General features: G+C 60.5%; 5 protein-coding genes across 5 annotated transcripts; all 5 read right to left on the bottom strand.

Moving 5' to 3' along the window:
• Positions 1-1470: 1470 nt before the first annotated feature.
• On the bottom strand, positions 1471-4893 carry LBRM_08_0750 (putative protein kinase; the record flags this gene model as incomplete). The annotated part of the gene is made up of 1 exon (XM_001562083.2): positions 1471-4893. The coding sequence occupies one exon, from the start codon at positions 4891-4893 to the stop codon at positions 1471-1473; it is 3423 nt and encodes a 1140-aa protein (XP_001562133.2).
• Positions 4894-5846: 953 nt separating this feature from the next.
• Positions 5847-6701, bottom strand: LBRM_08_0760 (conserved hypothetical protein; the record flags this gene model as incomplete). Its single annotated transcript, XM_001562084.1, has 1 exon — positions 5847-6701. One exon carries the CDS (start codon positions 6699-6701, stop codon positions 5847-5849), a length of 855 nt encoding a protein of 284 aa, XP_001562134.1.
• Positions 6702-7494: 793 nt separating this feature from the next.
• Positions 7495-7935, bottom strand: LBRM_08_0770 (conserved hypothetical protein; the record flags this gene model as incomplete). The annotated part of the gene is made up of 1 exon (XM_001562085.1): positions 7495-7935. The coding sequence occupies one exon, from the start codon at positions 7933-7935 to the stop codon at positions 7495-7497; it is 441 nt and encodes a 146-aa protein (XP_001562135.1).
• A 1500-nt stretch (positions 7936-9435) lies between these two features.
• LBRM_08_0780 (conserved hypothetical protein) lies at positions 9436-11145 on the bottom strand (the record flags this gene model as incomplete). The annotated part of the gene is made up of 1 exon (XM_001562086.1): positions 9436-11145. The coding sequence occupies one exon, from the start codon at positions 11143-11145 to the stop codon at positions 9436-9438; it is 1710 nt and encodes a 569-aa protein (XP_001562136.1).
• Positions 11146-13039: 1894 nt separating this feature from the next.
• On the bottom strand, positions 13040-15559 carry LBRM_08_0790 (conserved hypothetical protein; the record flags this gene model as incomplete). The annotated part of the gene is made up of 1 exon (XM_001562087.2): positions 13040-15559. The coding sequence occupies one exon, from the start codon at positions 15557-15559 to the stop codon at positions 13040-13042; it is 2520 nt and encodes an 839-aa protein (XP_001562137.2).
• Positions 15560-19306: the final 3747 nt, after the last annotated feature.

Here is a 19306-nt window from a genome sequence, read left to right on the forward strand (position 1 = left end):
CGATGAGCGTAAACCGTCTCGCACCCTCCATCACTGCAAAGCGGGGCCCTTCCCCCTTCTTGCTTTCCATCCTCGCTCTCGTGGACGAAATGGTGTATAGGAGGGCACAAGTCCACACACGACCATCACCAGCGTACGCATACCACACAGGGAGACAGCCCCCAGCCTCCCTCTTCCCTTTTTCCCTATACATTGGAGCGACAGAAAGAGAGAAGAGGATGCGAGCAGGGAGAGAGAGAGGAGGGGGGAGAGAAGACACGCTGCCCTCCGTCCAGCCCTCTCTCGTATGCGGTGTCCCACACTGCTGTCAACGAACAGACACACGTGCACCTCAGCATGAAGACAGCAAAGCGTTTCACTTACTGCAGAGACATGCACGGCAAGCCACACAACCACGCAAGGAAGACGCGAATGAACATCAAAAGAAAAGAGAGCACGCGAGGACAAGTGATAGCTGGAGCACTGGGCGTGGGCGTGCGGAGGTGTGGGTGTGTGGGTGTGGGTGTGGGTGGACTCCAAAAGAGGGTATAGTGAATGGGGGAGGGGGAAAAGCAGCGTTGCATCGGTGGCAAAGAAGACGGGGGCTGAAGTAGAGAGAGGGGGGTAGGGAGAAGTGGAGGGGGGAGCGAGGGGGCGCACGGGTATACGTGCTTCACACAGGTGGCGCGAAAGAGACGGACAGAGATGTGAGAGGGAACAGAAAAGAAAGCCTCACATGCGCACACGTAAAATGCTTCGGCAAAAGGAAAAGAAGACGAAGATGAAGAGTGATGAGTTCCAACAACGGCAGCGTGACGCCACGTGCCCGGTGAAATCAGATGAACAGAGAGAGAGAGAGGATGGATGCGGCTGACATGCCCCCCTCCCCTCCCCCCGCCCCACACACACACAGACACGCGTGTATCATACGAGACATCGGGGGAGAAAGACGAGGAAGGAGAGACCGATGGTAGGAGAGAGGGGGAGGAGGGGGGAGTCGATCGGACACGGGGGCACAGCAGCGAAAATTATAGAGGGAAGAGGTGAAACACAAATGAAGAGCACATCAGTGAAAAGAGGAAAAGGGGGAAAATCAACAGGCGCACCTGCTCATGCGAAGAGATGCCGAAGTCAGCTTCTCATCGTGCATACACCTCCACCCGTCGTCATATACACTCGCCTAGGTGGAGATGTACGCACGCTGCCGCAGGAAGGGAGGGAGGGGGAGGGAAGAGGAGGTATACCTCTCGCCGGCAGTGAAGAGTGGTAGAGAGAAGGAAGAGGGGGGCAGGGGAGGGGTGCGGCAAGGCGCGCCTTCGAAAAAAAAAAGGACATTCGCACACTCACAAGGGACGAGGCATCCGCTGGTGGCCCACACGTGCACGCGCATCAGAGAGACGTTTATCATCACCACAGCCGAGTTCCCATTCGCCACCCCCTCCCCTCCCCACTGTTGCCTCTTTTGTCCACCTCTTCTTTGCTTGCGTGACCTTAACCGACTCCATGGCAGGGGGGCCCTCCGCCCACCGCGACCATCTCTGTTGCGTCGAGGTCGACAGCCTGCGCGCACGAGGACAGAATATCGAGGCTTTGGGTATCGAGCGTGGTCTTGGGCAGCAGAATCCCTTCCACGCCTTCGTGCTGCATCCCGACGAGAGCGCCACAGGTGAGGCAGGTGTAGATAATATACAGCACGCTCCGGCTCCTTGTCGCCACGCCGCCGCCTGCAAGCAATGACCCGGGTGGGTGCAGCACAGGTTGGCGCAGGTCCTCCTCCAGCTGCAACGGCGCTGCAACTTGTGAACGGTGGCTGTAGGCTCGAATGTTGGCTTGGCCAAGCGCCTCCGTGGCTTCATCGCCAGTGCGGGCGCCGCTCGCCGTTCTCAAGCAACGGGACGAGGGGCTAGGAGACTGCGTTGGTGTTAGTGGGGCGCAGCTGGCACTGTCGCCACCTTTCCCCTTTGCCTCCGCCTCCTGGTTTCGGTTATGGCTCAGCGGCGTACCCCTACTATGAGCGCGCGGCATAGCAGCAGCAGCAGCGCCGGCGCCTGCACTGGGCGTCGCCGTCGTAGAACACCCACCTGGTACATCCGATGGAGTCGACGAAGACAGCAGCGCCGGCAGTCCATGTGCCACCTCGGGCAGGTGCAGCCACTCCACACCGTGTGCAGCACCGGTGAATCGAACGCACACGCTACAGGAACAAACAAAAGAGCCGTAGATCATGGAGAGGTAGCCATGCGAAGTCTCGGCACGACCGCAGAGACAGGAGGTCCTGAAGTGGATGTCGGCTGCACCCTCCACTTCCCCTGCACAGTCAGCGGCCGCCGTCGCAGTGGCATCAGCGCAGGTACCGCGCATCGTCTCGGCCTGCATCGCTGTGACAGGGATATGGCGGAACACCGTGCCGGCCATCAGTGTGGACTGCAGGGAATCAATCCTGTCACTCGTACCGTGGAAGGTCTTCTTCATAGACTGCTGCGAGAACGGTACCCGTCCTGACAGACATCCAGCGCTACCAGCCTCCTCTGAAGTTAGTGGCGGCGGTGGTGGCAGTGGGCGCTGCTGCTGCGCTGCTGCAGCGGCAGCCTGAACGGCATCGACGTCGAGTGCAGTGCCAAGCGCGTCGACAAAGCTCAGCGTGGCGCTTCGATCCCCGTCGTCGTCACTGCTGTGAGTGTTCGCCCCGAGAGAGGGGGCAGTGGCTCCGCTGAGCGACGCTGCTGCATCCCTTGTATGCGCCTCACTCGCCTGTACACCGCCGCCCACCCCATGCGGTTGCCTGGCGTGGAGTGCAGCGTTGCCCTTCGGTCCGGGGGCCACTGCGCCCTCCGCTACCCCAGGCCGATGGAAATTCGGCGGCGCTGCGAGCCTACCCAGTTGGTTGCGCGGCGCGGAAAATGCAGACGGCGACGTCGGTGGTTGCGGAGAGGGAATGTCGGTGTCCGACTTCGCGGCAGCAGGCTTCGGCTTCGCCACAACGACAGTCTTGTCACTTGTGTTGTTCCGGCGTGCGCGATGGCTGTCCTGACGCAGCTGCCGCCGAACACTGCGCTCTCGCCAAGAGGACAGCTCCGACAGCATCGCGTTCAGCTCGTCTGCCGCTGGCGCTGCTCCCCCCGAGACCAATGGCGGCGCAGCACTCTCGTCGAGCTCCCCAACGACGTGCCGTCGCTGTGAAGCAGCCGGGTACGGTTGGGCACGTATCGCCTGCTCGCCCACACGGGCATTGGGGGCCTGCAGCACCGCATCAACATTTTTGACCTTTGGCGTCTGCGCGGCGGCCACGCTGCCGCGCTGTCGGGAAGGGGGTGACGGGGTGGTTGGCAGCCCTGCGGGGCAGCGCTGATCGATGGCGCCGATGTCGCGGAGCGCCGCTGGGAGCGGCGGTGGCATGAAGGCCGCCTGCGAAGGCGTGGCACCTGTGGCTCGCGGGCGTGCACTACCAACCGAGGGCCGTGTGGGTGCCACGCCGCCTCCGACCCCCCCGCCATTCACCCTCAGCTCCTGCTGTCGAAGGGCCGCAGCAGAACCTGGTGAGAAACGTGAATGCCCCTCGGCGCCAGACGCGTGCGGTACGCCACCGGTGCCGCCCGTGCCCTGCAGCTCCGCCTGGTATCCAGACTTGCGTTTCCTCGTCTCTACAATCTGCTGTTTCTGGGCATCGAAGCGAGCGACCAGCGCCTCAATCGAGGAGGCGCCGGCCCCACCACCGCTGCGGGAGGGGTGCCGCTGCCGCTGCGCTTGCGACAGTGGCGATGGGGACAACGACAGCGGAGAGGCAGCGGCAGCGGCAGCGGGCAGCCCGGGACTCGCAACGCCACCACCACCAGCTTTATTGGGAGGTGGCAGGACCTGCTGCGCTTTTCGTGGCGGTGGGGGTGGCGGAGCAGCAGCGGGCGCACGAGGAGCTTCATCTACATGAATGCTGCCAACGCCGCCTAAAGAAGGGGTACCGCCGCTGGCCGTGTCGGCGGCGAGCTGGTCGATCAGGTCAGGCACATGCTTCATCAGCACGGGTGACATGAGTACCTGCCCAGCGTCGGGGCGCCGCCGCGCGTCCTTCTGCAGCAGCTGCACAATCAGCTCCCAAAGTCCCTCCGAGTAGACGGCGGGGATGTGAGGCGGCTGCTTGTGCACAATGTCCCGCATTAGCGCCTTCATCGTTGTGGACTCAAACGGGACATGGCCTGCGCACAGCTCATAGAGCAGCACGCCGAGCGCCCACATGTCGCTCTTGCTGTTGTATGGACGGCCCTGGCACAGTTCAGGGGAGAAGTAGCACGGCGTCCCGCACATGGTGCTCGCCATGGCCACTGTGCTCTGTAGGACGGTGCTAATGCCAAAGTCGCCGAGCTTGACAACGTGGTTCTTGGTGAGGAAAACATTCGATGACTTGATGTCCCGGTGCAGCAGGCGGCGGTCGTGCATGTACTTCACTGCCATGGTGGTCTGCACGAAGAGGCTGACGACCTGCGCCTCTGACAAGAGACCTGGAGTCGCGGCAGAGTCGCCCCGGTACCTGCCAGCCGCTCCCAGCTTCCGCGCCGCCTGCGCACTGCTCAACAAGGAATAAACGTCACCGCCGTCAGCGTACTCCATGACGATGTACAGGTGCAGGTGTTCCTCGTAGTACTCGGCGTAGCGCACGATGTTGGGGTGGTGCAGCTTCTGCAGGATGTTGATTTCGTTGTGCGCATCGTGCCGCTGGCGAGACGACAAACAGCCGAGGTTTATGTGCTTGACGACAAAGTACTGCTGCTTCGGCTCATGGAAAACAAGGAGGGCTTGGCCGTAGCTTCCCTTGCCCAGGGAGCGCACCGGTAGGTAGCCAGACTTGCGAAGCGTGAGGGGGAGCTGGGGTCGTGACGGGCCAATACCCAGCAGCAGGTTCAGCTCATCCACCGAGTTCATGACGCGCGCGCTCGCTCACCCGCAGGCACAGACGCAGAAAGCCGAAGGCGAGCAAAGCTGCACAAATGGGGCGGGAAGAGCACCAAAAAAAAGGGAAGCGAAGAAATAACGCAGAAGCGGAAAAGAGGCAGCGATCGCCACGGGTCCGCCTCGCACGTGGGCACACGCATGTGTGGGCGTGCGTGCGTGCGTGCGGGTGGGTGGGTGAGGTAAGTGAGGTAAGTGAGGAGGGTGTGGCGTTGAGACGTACAACAACGGAGAGGAAAAAAACAGGAGATAAGCGGACGGTATATGGATGGCAGTGATAGAAGAGCATGAGGAATGCAGCACAGCTCTCTCTGCGTAGTCGAGGACGAGAGAAGAAAGCGAGAGGCAATGGGTGTGGGAGAGGGGGGGGGGGTGCAGTCCGCGCGCGTGTACCTTAAGACGTAGCGAAACGTAGGCTTTCACCATTGATTGCATCTTCCCTACCCCACCACTACCACCTCCCCCCTTCCTCCGCTCTCTCGTATACGGCTCTAGGGCCGCCCCCTGCTGGTGCGTGGCTCTCTACACCTGCGTGCCTTCTCTGCCTGAGTCGGGAGCCGAAGCACTGCTTACTGAGCAAAACAAACAAGTTGAAGCGACAGTAAAGAGAGAGAGACGCGCGCACACACACACCGACTCACTCTTCCCTCTTGCGCTCTCCATTATATCTGACCAAAAATGACGAAGACCCTTGTATGTCCGTACGCGTGGATGCGTATGTATGTCGTGCCTGCACGTGTGCCACGTCAGCGCAGATGCGTGTAGAAGGTGGTAAGGCTCCCTCATCACCCCGCCTCTCGCCTCCACCCGCTCACACGCACTTGTGTGGCGTGTCAAGTGCGAAGTGAAGAGGAGGAAATGAGATGAAGAGGGAGGGGAGGAGCTACAGTGTGTGTGTGTGTGGGGGGGGGGGGGGGGGGGGGGGGCTATCCCGCCGTCGTGTAACCTATCACACGCTGCGTGGCCGGATCACGAATCACAACCAGCGGGGCACCCCACACACCGTAGCGGTGCGTCTCCTCCGGTGGCGGAGCCGGCGCCGTCGCTGCAGGCGGCGCGCCCTCATCCGTGTGAACACGACGGACGCAGACTTCATGAAAGGAGGCGACCGGGGGTGAGCCGGCGAGAGGGACACCCGCCACAGCAGCAGCAGCAGCGGCGGCGTCCTGCACGTCAGTAGCGCGAAACGCATACGTCGTGGTGGTGGTCACCGTCGATCTACTCCCCTGACTCTCAGTTCCTTGGCTTGCGTTTGGCAGGGAGTATGTCGTGGAGGGCGGTGCCCGCCGTAACAGCGACGAGACATGCACCGTCGCACCGCTGCCTTCCCCGCCGACCCGGTAACGCCACCGCCGTGGGAGTGCCACGTAGTACCATGGCTCCTCCTCTTCGAGATAGTAGATTCTCGCCTGCCGGCACGTAAAGTGCAAAAGTGCGAGTAGCGGCGACCACAGAAGAAGCCCACGAAAACCTGGCGGCAGCCGCTCTAGGTACATCGACAGCGTCGTGTACTGCCGGTCGTGGTCAGCACGGCGCTCCCGCCGGAACCTGCGATAGGCACGGAAGAAGCCGGACTCGCTGCTGTTGCAGGACCCGTGTGCATTTGCCCTGTCCGTCGCCGTCGACGCAAAGCGCTTCTTCACGTCCAGCGCCGCCGCGAATGGTGCTAAGGAAGCGCTGCGCTGGGTGGTGGTGGCGCCGACGGACGACAAAGGCCTCACCGCCGCTACTGTGGCCCACCGACCCAAGCCCACTGTCGAGCAATTTAGCGGCACAGACATGGCAGCCGTGCGCACGAAATGAGAAAAAACACACAACGAAATGGCCAGGAAGATGGGGGGGCCACGTCTGTATAGCCACGACGAGCAAACCGCTCAGCTGCCTCTCGTGCACACGGCATAGAGAGAGAGAGAGAGGGAGGGAAAGAAGAGAAGCGTAGGAGCACGAATTCATAGAAGAGTGACCATACGACGTGAGTGGAGAGAGAGAGAGGCGATCTGGCGTCGACTGTACTATGCATTCGGCGGCACTCACATTATTTGCCCCCCCCCCATAGCAAGCAAACACCGCCGTGGAAACCATCCTTGTGTACACGACGGCGTGAGCGCGGGGTGCCACAGAGAGAGGGAAGGAGAAGACAGAGGAGCACGTACTGACTATGCCCCCTCTTCTTGTCCGCTGCTAATCCGCCTACTACTAACTAGACCTGCAGCTTCCGTGCCGAGGATACGCACACCCGAGCCCGCACACACGCATGGATCCGCCATCTTGCTCAGCTCTCATGTTAACGCAGGGAGAGGCGCGCATATGAGCTTCATATTTTTTCATCCATATTGCGTTTATTTGGTCTCTACGCTGATCAGCTGATGGTTCCACCATCCCCTTGCAGAGAGAGAGACACGTCACGTGGAATCCGAGGGACTTCATACGCTTGGAAGGAGGGAGGTAGCCTTCCACTCGTGCCGCGAAATACTTCTCTCGTTATCTCCCAGCTGTGTGCACGCGTGGCCGAGCACAGCAGAGCAAACAACAACAGTGAAAGAGGCTGCTGCGGCTGCGCAGCTGAACTTCCTTTTAGCGGCTCCATTGCCTCTGCGCACGGAACAACTCGGTACGCTGCGTGCGGCCCTTCTTCATGAGTCGCCGCGTGTTCTCCTCCATGTGAAGCAGCTCTCGTGCCGTCGCCATCTCTGCTGCGCGGTCCTTGGCAGTGCGGTAGACCCGTCCCGCTCTGCCGCCGCGCCGCTCAGCATGGTAAGCGCGGTCGTACATGAGATCCTCAGCGGCGCCCTGCATAGAGCGCCGCTCTTGCGCAAAGGTGTGCTGACGCGCGCCAAACTCCTGGTTCAGTTTTTGCTGAAAACTGAAGTTTGTGCGCAGCGTCTGTGAGCGCCGCCGACTCGTCTGCAGTGCCTCTTTTGACTGGCGAAAACTCTGCTTGTGTGTGTGCGTGGCGAGCGGGCCGTGCGAGAGCTGCTTCGACGAGAGGCAAAGGGGGAAGGTGAGGCGAAACATTCCCCTGCCACGCAGAAGGCCCCTCGTTGTTTCCATCAACTCCTCGCAGTGGCCCGCCCACGCCACGATTGCTCGCCCTGTTTTGTTGTTGTTTGTTCGTCTCGCGTGTGTACGGAGACTGTTGAGGGGAGAGGCACGCGTGTAGGTGGGAAGACACAAGAGGAGAGTGAGAGGGAGAGAGGAAGAGAACGACATCCACGCGCGAGCAGTGGATCAGCAGGAGGAGCAGTCGCGTGCAGAGGAAAGGGAAGGAGGGGCCGAAGCGCAAGGGGAAAATTCACAGAGAGCTCAAAATCAGAGAGAAACGTGACACGCACACGACCGATCGTGGGGGGTGCATGTGGTTAGTCCCTCTCTTCTTGATCGCGCATGATCCACAAGAGGCAACGACATGCATGCATGATCGAGAGAGAGAGAGAGAAAGGGAAGGACACACTCACCACACGGGATGCATGCTGTGGGGTGCGTGTGTCCTACGCCCCACCCCATCGTCTGGTCAATTGACGGCGCACATATAGCCGAAATCAGCCAGGGGGAGAGAGGCTGCCGTGCTCGTGTGAATACGTCTGTGCTGGTGTAAAGACAGATTCAAAAAAAAAGATCCCAGTCACGTTCTCATCCTCGGCCCGCACGCGCACGTGTAGCGCGCGATCACCCCTTGCGCCTCACAGCAGAGGTTTTCTGTTTGGGTATTTCCATACGCATTTGTTGTTTCTTCCGTCGCGCTCTGATAGACAACATCATCAAGGAAAAGAGAAGGGCGGTGGTCACGCCTGCACAGCCAACGAGAGAGAAGGAGAGGAGAGGAGGGAGGGAGTGAGTCAGCTCAATCAGCAGCGAAAGAGCGTCGAGCGTCCCAGACACACACACACAGACGCACACACGCACGCACATATATATGTATGTGCAAACAAACAGAGACAGGGCAGTGCTCAGGCCCAGTCACACAGATCGGCAAGCATATGCATGTATGCATCCGACACACGCACCAGTGCGTGCCCACCTCTGCCGAAAACAAAGAGGAGGTGGTGGTCGTCGTCGTGGGGGGAGGGGGGGGGGAGGGGGCTGCTGCACAGCAAGCGGAATTACGTACATCGCAAAAGCCAAACGAGCAAAAACACAACGGAAAAGGGAAAAAGGAGGGGAAAACGAAAAGGAGGGGCGGACAAGCGAGGAAGGGGGGGGGGGGAAGCGGCACGGCACCTGCGCACCCCACCACGCACACACATCTATAGACTTACACTACATGCGCAACGAGAGCAAGACGAAGGAAGGGGGGGGTGGGGGGGTGGGGGGCGAGACAAAACAGAGAGACACGCAAAGCTGTGCTGTGAGCAGTACGTGGGCTGAGTGCACAGGACGCAAAGGAGGGGGGAAGAGGCGGCCCTGAGAACTGCGCTCACCTATCGTAGGGGAGGGGGGCTGTTAGTGGGCAGGTGTCGGGTCAGGTGGCACCCCCCCTCCCCTCCGGTAGTTCTCTGTGGCAGTCAACCTGAGTGCTCACGCGCCTTCGCCCTCGTCCTCTTCCTCGTCCTCTTCACTAGCGTCGAGCTGCTGCTGCAGGCTGATCGCCTTCATCGAGTATGCCTCGCGCTGACGTCGGTCGCGGGCCTCCCACGTCTTCGCTAGCGCCTCCTCCGTGTCCACGCCGATGCGCTCCTGCAGCACCTGCACGCCCGCCACATCCAGCTCACCGGTTTCCTCATCTATCAGTGCCTCGTCGTTCATAGGGTCCTCGGCCTCATCCTCGGGCAGCTCATCCAAGTTATCCATCGGCAGCCCCATCTCTTGTCGCTGCTGCACGATGGCATCGCGTGCTTGGCGGTACGCCACAGCGGCGGACACAAAGCGCAGTAGGCCATACATCACAATACCCCCACGCTGCTTCACCTGCGCCTCGACGATGCTGCGCAGCTCCGCCACACGCTCGCGTGCCTTGGCTGCTGCCTCAATCTCATCTGCCAGCGTCGGAATGAGCTTCTGCTTCAGTGCGTTCTCGTCGCCGTCGACCTCCGCCTTGGCGGAATCCTCTTCGAGCATCTCCTCCGTGTAAAACTCCTCCGGGTCGACCTCGCACTGGTACTCTCCATCCAGCCAGCAGGTCCGCAGCACACGCGCGGCGCGGCGCACCTGACGTGTCATCGGCTGCGTGAACGGAACGCTGGAGCCCTCCTCTGCAAGCGCGTCGCTCTCCTTGCGGCGCCCCTCGCCATTGCCCTCGTCCATGTCCTCGTCACCGCCGGTTGCCGAGCTCAGTTCTGGCACAAGTCGCTCCAACTTCAACGCTACCCCGCGGTCGTACGCGGCCACAGGGTTGAAGGCGCGTAGCTGCTGCACCAGCACCGAGGGCTTCAGCAGCGCGGCCACTTTTGCGGCTGTGTTCGTCGCCTTGGGTGTGGTGTTGAGCAGGAGGTAGCACACGCAGCGAAAAACAAGGTAGTTGACGTACGGGACACAGATGAAGCGGTGGTCGCGATGTTCAGCGAGGCGCTCCGCTAGCTCCGCCGCGGCGGGGGAGAGCACAGGTGCGGCATTTGCCATGGAAGGTGTGGTCATCGCCTCCACGAGCGCAGCCTCCTGAGCAGCGGCGCGGTGGTAGGCACCGAGTGTGATGTCCTGCGCAATGCGCACGCGCTCCGCCTCGTCCTCCAGCTTGTGCTTGAGCTGGCCCACCGCACTCTTGGAGAGGGTCAGCAGGAAGCGCTGAGACTTGAAAAACTCTCTACGGGCCTCGCTCATCACGGTCTCCTTCTCCTCCAGCGCTGCGGCAGCGAGTGAGCCCGAGTGCCTCTCCGACGCCGCACCCGCACCATCCTCTTCAGTGTCCTCGTCGCCCTTCGCAGCCTTAATTGCGGCCTCCTCGTCCAGCAGCTCCTCCGCCTCGGCCTCGGCCGCTTCGTACATCTCCTGCAGCTCCTCCTCAGCGACTCGCTTTGTGTGAAGGCGTTTCTGGAAGCGGTGGAAACAGCGCTGGATCACGTCAACGGCCGACTTCTCACGTAACGCTCGCTTCTGGCACCACTCCTCCCGAAGCTCATTCACCTTACGCTTGTGCGCTGCGGCCGTTGTCTTGCGCTCCTCCTCCTGGAGCTGGTGGAGGAGGTAGAGGGCAAGGTACTCTTGCGGGTTGCTGGGCTGCGCGGTGACCGTCTCTGCAATACCCTTCGCCAGGAGCATCCCCACATGGTTTTTCAAGTAGGCGCTGTCCATCGATGCTGTGAGGGCTGCGGAGGGCCCTGTGGAGAGGTGGGTTGACGAGCGAGACGGCAGATGATAAACACAAGATTCTGCGCGTTAGGCCTTTGTGGTGCTGACGCCTTCGCCTGGGTCTGCCCTTCACAGAGAGAGAGAGAGAGGATGACTTCGCGTGTGTGAGTGAGTTTGATGGGGTATCAGTGATAGGTAACCGTGGCAACCTACTGCACCGCCAGGGGGGTGGAGAGAAAGAAAGAGAAAAGCGGGAGGGGGATGCGACAACGGCGTCCGTGTGTTTGGGGGTGGGGGGAAGACGGTGTGCACGTGCGTGTGTGTGTGTGTGGGTGTGTGTGTGTGTGTGCATCATGGGGCACACCGTTCGGTAAATCGTAACGACGGAGTTTGGAGAAGAGGAAGAAGAAAAGGAGGAGAGAGAACTAAGGGAGGCAGCACCGGCAGCTCTGCAGAGGAAAGGCCAACGGAAGGAGGGGAGCGAGAGGCGGACACGTCGAGTGGAGAAGGGAGAAGATGATAGAGAGAAAGAGAGACACCGTCACCTCCTTCACACACACACACACACACACACACGCACACCTCCCACAGTCACTCCGGTTCTCTCATCATCACCCCTTCCACAATCAGCTTTTCGTGTCGACCGCAGGATATCCTCGAGGGACCTCTTTGCCATGCTGTGCTCATCCTGTTCATACACCGTGCGGTATAGTAAAGCCACAGCTGTCGTTAGGGAACAGCACTGCACTGTCACTACTTCGATCTCCATGAAAGGGTCCAGACCTGCACGTCTGTGTGTGTGTGTGCGGGTGTCATGTGTGATGTGTGTATGAACTCGGTGATCGCTTAATCGATGTGACTCGATTTCTCTCCTCTGCTGAGCCTCTCTTTCATCAGGCCAGGGATGCATAGGGGATAGTAGATCAGAGCTGCCCACCGTATCTACACGCGTGTGCGTGTGTTTCATCAGGGGAGAGAGAGAGAGAGAGACGGACAGCGAAGCACACGCACGTGCGCCCGCATGCGGGAGCTACTCAGCTTCTTCCTTCGGCCCTCTCCTCCTTTTCTTTGTCTCCTCTCTCAGTTACCTCCGGCGCTGCCGACATGGCGGTACACACGCCACATACGTCAGCTTCGTACCTAGTGCAGCCCCACCCACCCCTCCGCTGGCACGCGAGTCTGGACACGTACGTACGAGGGTGGGCGTCAACGTCATAAAGCTCAGAAGAGACACTAAAGACGGCGGCAAAAGAACGCAAGACGGGTGGCCAGCGAAACACACACACGCACACACAAACAACAGTCGTACGTAGGCAACGACGATAGAAGAAGGTGAGGCAGAAGGAAAGACAATCGCCGCTGGAACGGGGAGAGAGGGAAGAAGGAGTGTGGAATAGACAAAGAGGAGAGGAAGGAGGGAGGGAGTGTCTTGTCATGGCTGGTAGACACGCGACGCAGGGCCAAACGCGCTCCACACGCCTGAGGTGCGGACCACCCTTGCACAGCTTCACCTGGCCTTCCGCCACCTCCCCAGAAACTACTCCTTCCTCGCTACCGGTTCCTTCACTACATGTACACCATCCGCGTCCCCCCCTCCCCTATACATGGTTATTTGTTGCCATATACTCGGATAGCATTTCGCGCGAATCTCGCTAGTTAGAGCCTGTATGCGCTTCGTGCATGCGTGCGTGTGTGTGTGTGTGGGTGGGTGGGTGTGCGTGTGCCTGTGCATGGGGGTGCGCTCACCGCCAATGGAGAGGCTGAGTGGTGCAGAAAGCACACAGAAAGTGTACCCGTCGAAGGGCAAGCGAGTGCCGCTCCAACTCTCTCTCCCATCTTCCCTCTGGCTATGCCGCCACCATCGCTTCCTGTGGAAGGGGTCATGTCTTTGCCCTTCTCAACCCTGAACAGAGCTGAGGAGTGAAAGGTTGTCCTTGTCTCGCAGCAGCGCCTCCCGCGTCGCCTTCTCCTCCTCCCACAGCTGTTGTCGCAGGGCGATCTCTTTCTTCTCAACCACCTTGCATTGACGCTGGTGACTGCGCCCAGCCTCTTGCCGGAAGCGGTTACGATCGCGCTCCTCTTGCTCCGCCAGCTGCGTCGACCCGCTCATGAACAGCAGCGGGGTCATGCCAAGGATGAGACCGACCACCATCCCCAGCATGTTTCCCGCCTGCGTGGCGCGCGAGTAGGAAACACCTCGCTGCTGCTCCGGCGCTAGCCGTGGCGGTGATGCCCGCGTATACCGCTCAGCCAGACCGTGCACCTGAATTCCCGCCACGCCGCTGACGACGCCGCCGAGACTGGCGGCGGCCATCTGCGAGAGGCCAAGGCTTCCGGAGAGGGCGTTGTCGATTGCGCCGCCGGCAAGAACAAGGGTGGAGTTGTCCAGCATTCCAAAGGCTAGGAACGGCGGCGCGGCGGTCACGACAATCCTCAGGTATGTCGACCACGGAATATAGCTCGGGTCCTGCTTGACGGACGCGCGCGCTGCGCTGGTGACGGTCGCAGCCGAGGTGGTCGGAAGAAAAGGAGAGGCCAGCGCACCACCGCCGGTGACGTCACTGATACGGCCACAGCTGCTGCCAGCAGTGCTATTCTCGGGAGAAGCAGATGTGGACGACGGCATGGCAACAGAGGCAGCAAGGCGATCAGCTACGGCGTCGTGACTCGCTGGCACCTCTGCCGCTGACGACGCACTCTTCTGCATCACTCCGATTATGCAAGCTCTGGCGGCCTTCGCTGTGTCCGTGGCCATGTCAGCCGTTTGACGGGAAAGAGGGGCAGACACAGCGACGGGGGGATGCGCAGTCGTGGAAGTGGAAGCTGCGCCTTGAACAGAAGGTTTTGTCTCAGTTGCATCCCGGCTGCTGCTCGGTGACGCTGTCGAGGACAGCGGCAGCGGTGCGACTGCCACCGCGGCGCCCTGAGCAGAGGCACAGTCCAACGACAGCACCGGCGCTAAAGCGCCCTCCATTGCCTGGCCCCCCTTCGCGTGGCGACGCTTCGCCGGCGTCGAGTCTGCCATACGCCGCACCCAGGCGTCGTACTCCTTGGAGGAAATTGAGTTGTCCCTGTCCGTGTCTGCCTCCTTCACCTGCTCCGCCACCTCCTCGTAATCCACGCCAAAGTACTCACTGGCCGCGCCCATGATCAGTAGCAGGCGCCGGCTCTCGGCGGACAGCTGACTCAGAAGCTGCGGTCCCAACGCGGGGTCGTTACTCAGCAACTCCGACAGCACATGCGCCACGTCGCGCTTGTAGCGATTGCGAAACGGCGACACCGACGTCGAGGTGCGGACGCTGTGCGCTGTGACAGCGCCACCGGTTGCCTTTAGTGAGCTCGACGAGACTCCGTCCGTTCGACCATCGACCGTAGCGGAGAGGAAAGTGCTGGCAGCCACCCTCGAGGGCGGAGAAGAGGCGGTTGCTACGTCCGAGGCAGTCTGCAGCGGCTCGGCCAGTGCCGGTAGTTGTGAAAGCTCCTTCGCTGGGGCCGCAGCTCCACCGGTAAGCGTGGGTGCCGTTGCTTTCAACGGCGCGCTGGCCATCGCGCTGGTCAAACGAGAAGCCGCGGTGCCCGATGGTGCCGCCACTGCACTGCCAGCAGCCGTGAAGGCTGTTGCAAATCCTTCGCCGTTATCGCCACCCTCCACTTCGTCGGTACCGGCCTCATTGACGAGAGCCCAGAACTTGGGCTTCTTATTTCGAATCCATGACGATGACGTCGAGAGTGGCATCGCCACTGCCTCCGAGGTCGTGGTGCTAGACCTCCCCCCCATGGAGGGAGCATTCGCAGTGGCAGCACCGCTGACGTCTCCGCCTGATTTGCTGCTGCTGGGACAACTACTATCGCTTGCGGTCGGCTCTTCGGTAGACGTTGCGGAAAGCGCTCCGGGAGGGACAGCAGCGCTAGGGTGATGCATCGACGCAGCTGTGCTAAGCGCTACACGGCCTTCTCCAACATTCACAGAAGAGCTCTGGCTCGAGATGGCGGTAGCGGCCGTAACCCTCATGGCCTGTTCCACCTTTGCCTTCTCTACCTCAGACAGTGTCCGAAGCGCTTCTCGAAGCCGACCTGTCATCTCCGCTAGCGACGCGCTCGACGGGGCCATATAGAAGGACGTGGTGGGTGCCCCAATCACTGACGCCGGCGCGTTGGTGGAAGAAGAATATGGCGCATACGCAACTGCTGCTGCGTCCTCAGCAGCGGCTGCGGCGGTTGTTGCCGCTGCGGTTGATGGGTTCGGTGAGGATGGTGCACTTGCAATGCTGGTAGCCACACCAACACCCACGGCCGCACTCGTTGTCGTCGTCACTTGCCGACGAGAGTGCGTGGGCGCATGGGTGATCGCCCAGCTCGGCAGGAGCAAAGCGCAGGAAGAGACCTGCCGGGTTGGAGCACGTCCGCAGCGTCGCATTACGGCAGCTTATGTAGGTAGCGCTTGTGCGGTTGATGGCCAACGGAAGCTCAGTGCTTCTTCTTCTTCTTTGCTCTGCTCTTTAGCCTCTATGATGTGCTCTGTGTAATTGTGTAGGTAAGGTGCTGCCTCCGGCCTGGTAGACCTCGCACGCACACACATACGCGCACAGGCTTCTCTTGATAAAGCTTTGGCGGAGGGAGGGGATAGGGGAGACAAGCAGAGCGAGAATGACGCCGATAGATCACCTCCCCGTGGGCAATCCTGCCTTATACGCACCTCACGAGAGACAAGCTCTGCGGGGGAGGGGTGGAATCGGTGAAGAGGGGCCTAGAGAAAGGGAAAGGGGGGGCAGGGGAGTCCGTCGGAGAGGCATTCATTCACGCGTAGCACAGAGAGAAAGATGAACAGAGAGAGAACAATCGAACGACGAAAAGTTGGCAGCGTACGTCTATGCGAGTGGGTGCCGAGAGAGGGGGTGATGAAGGGCGGGGTCGCAGAGGTGTGCAGGTGAGGACGAGGGCGATGCTGTCGAGGGCTTGCTGAGGCTGTCTCTCATCACACACACACACACATACACACGCAGAGACAGACGCGCACCGCTGCAGTAAAGATAGCAACAAAGAAGCGAAGGGAAGAGGAAGTCACAGCAACAGAGCCGTCCGCAGAGGCTGGGCGAGTAGTAGAGAAACTATGCGCCTGTGAATACGCGAGTGAGTGAGTGAAGGGTCAGAGGTGGGGGAAAGTCCTCTCTGTGATGCATCTGTGAGACAGGGAGAGAGAGGGAAAAGATGGGAGAGCGAAAAGAAGATGGTGTTAGAAGAACAGAAATTAAGCTCAGCAATAAAATAGCATCACTGCGCATGATCGGTGCAGCTGCATCACTTGCCTGCGTGTCGACTGTGTGCACAAGATGCTTTTACTGCCCGCGTCCAGCAGAGGAGCTTCCCTCTCTCAGCGTGCCCCTTCTCTCCGCCATACAACACATGAAGACGAGCTCCGCCATGAGCGAAACCACACTCGGCCCCACCCCACCGCCTGCCGCGGGCCCATCGCCGGGTGCGGGGCAGCCGCAGACACGCGCGGGGCAGCAACGCGCCGACTCCCTCACCGGCGCGCCGCCCCTGCCCACCATACGGGGGGCACAGACGTGTTCGCTGCCGCACCGCGCTCCGACGCAGCGCCACCCACGACCTGCTCGGCGACACCACTGGCGATGCGCCGCTCCGACCTCCCTGCGCCGTAGGTGCCTGACCCTGTCACCACCAGGCGTGGCTCGGCATCGGCAGGGGTGGGGGCTGCTCGGCTGTCCTACACGGAACTGAGTGGGGGGTACTGGACCCTGACGCCGCGCTGAGGTGGCCCCTGTCATGGGGGCAGCGGAAGACACGTAGAACTCACAACAGCCCCCGTTGTTTCATGCAAACACATACGCAGACTACAAGGTGGCCACCTAACTGTCACCCCTGGTGCAGATTTTTTTTCGTTTCAGCTGCTCCGGTTGCAGATGCCTCCCCGCCACCAACACCACCCAACGTGTCTGTGCGCGTGTGACGGCGGGGCTCCCCTTGGCCCCTGCTGAGTTTTTTGATGTTTTCCCCCACTCATTCCGCCCCTGCAACTCGTCGCTGTGGGCTTGCTCCGAAATATCGGCTCTGGTGTAGGAAAAGGGGGAAAGAAAGCAACACAACAGAGCAAAATGTTAACGTCCATCAATGATGATGATTACCTTCGTAGGTGGGTATGCGAGTCACTCTTCGTCCTTCCCTCCCCATCCGTCTTGCATACTTCTCTAAGTTCCTTTCCCTGCGGCTGCTCCCCATCGACACAGCTCGACAGCGGACTGAGGCATCGCTAACACATGCCTACATCTATACAGACACACCAAGCAAGCAGAGCAACTGACTGAGGGAACATCAGAGGAAAGGTGGAGAAGAGGGAACACGAAAGCGAGAGATACGCGGAGAGAGGGGGAGGAGGAGGAGGAGGAGGCAGAGTCAGTAGTCGTGCGCCGACCAAGTCAACCAGCACTGATGCAAAACAGACAAGAAAGAGAAGACAGCACGATGGAAGCTGCCACCCAAATCCCCAGCGACCACAACAGTAGTTACGGGGTCACCAGCGACAGCAGACTGAGAGAAGAAGAAGAAGAAAAAAAAGGCACATAAGCGAGATAAATGTCAGCCCCCCCCCTCCCGCCATGGCGTGCTCGCGGCAGATGAGTCGCCGGGACTGGAATGAGGAAGACGTGGGAAGAGGAGAGCCGAAATACATGGCGCACACGGTTGCAGACGAGACACAAAAATGTCGACGCACCACTGCGAATGGGGGAGAGGGGAGACAACAAAAAAGAAGTCGGAAACAAACACGACCCACGGGGGAGGGGGGGGGGGGAGCTCGAGGGGGGGGTGGCGGCGGCAACACCATTGCCCACCCTGCAGAGCCACAACAGACACGCGCGCACGAGAACAGGACAGGACAACACATAAAGGGCGCTCTTGATCGTTTACAGTGGACTGATGACGAGGGGGAGCGGGGGGGAGCGGGGGGAGCGGGGGGAGCGGGGGGAGCGGGGGGAGCGGGGGGAGCGGGGGGAGCGGGGGGGAGCGGGGGGAGCGGGGGGGAGCGGGGGGGAAAGACAGTGAAGGGAAGGAGCCAGAAGACGAGAAGAGGAAGAGGCACGCACGTACAGCAATACGCCAGAAGAACACTGACGCAGCGGCAAACAAACATCATGATAGACTAACACATAATCAAGGCTGCAAAAGAGAAGCAACAGGCAGCCTGCGAGTCCCACAACGACCACCGCCACCCCCTTCATTCTTCCTCTCCACTCTCAACGCAACCTCTACCTCCCCCCCCCACACACACACACGCACGCCCTCCCCTCTTCCTGGCTCTTAAAGAGCTCCCCATCTGCTGCCCATCTACACACCCCTCCCCTTACCCTCTACAGAGAAGCATAAAGGCGCACCTCCCACGGCAACCGAGCTCGCGTAACTCTCAGCCCAGTGGCGTAAAATGGTGCACTGCTGTTCCCTGTGTACGCATTAGCGAAAGGAAAGAAGAACAGCGGCGCACAAAAATGCGTGGGTGTGTCGTGCGCCGAATTTGCTTAGCCAAGCGAGGGGGGAGGGGGGAGGGGGGAATCAAGAGAGGCGTGATGATAGCCGTGGAAAGAAGGAGGGGGTGTCGACAACGCACAGCGCAATGCATACTCGTCGTCATCCTCCCATCGCAGAGAAGCTTTTATCGGGGTCCAATAGGGAAGGGAGGGGAGGGGAGGGGGGGGGATTGAAGTGGGGACAGAGATGACGCACCACGTGAGCGTGTTGGTATGTGCGCGCGGGTGACCAAGACGCAGAGAGAGAGAAAGAGAAAGAGACGATAATGAGGGCACCGAGTAGCAGCAGCCGGCTGTTCAGAGTGTCACGAGAGCGGAAAAGAATCACAGCGTGGGAAGAGAAAAGGTGGAAAGAGGACGAGACATGAAGAGAGAACACACCGGACACGGTGGTGGTAGTGGTGGTGGTGGAAGCGGAGAGGTAGAGTGGGGGCGAGGGGAGAGCGGGAAAGGGGGAGGGGGGGGGGCAGAAAAATGACGATGAGCAACGAGAGAAAATCCAAAATCAAACAACTACTCACAAACAGGCGGCAACGCGAGGAGTGACATACACATGAAGGTATCGGAATAATGCAGCAAGCATGCAGAGGGGGGAGGGAAGAAGAGAGGGGGAGATGCGGGAA

Source organism: Leishmania braziliensis, chromosome 8, assembly GCF_000002845.2.
Source record: "Leishmania braziliensis MHOM/BR/75/M2904 complete genome, chromosome 8".
Lineage (NCBI taxonomy): Eukaryota > Euglenozoa > Kinetoplastea > Trypanosomatida > Trypanosomatidae > Leishmania > Leishmania braziliensis.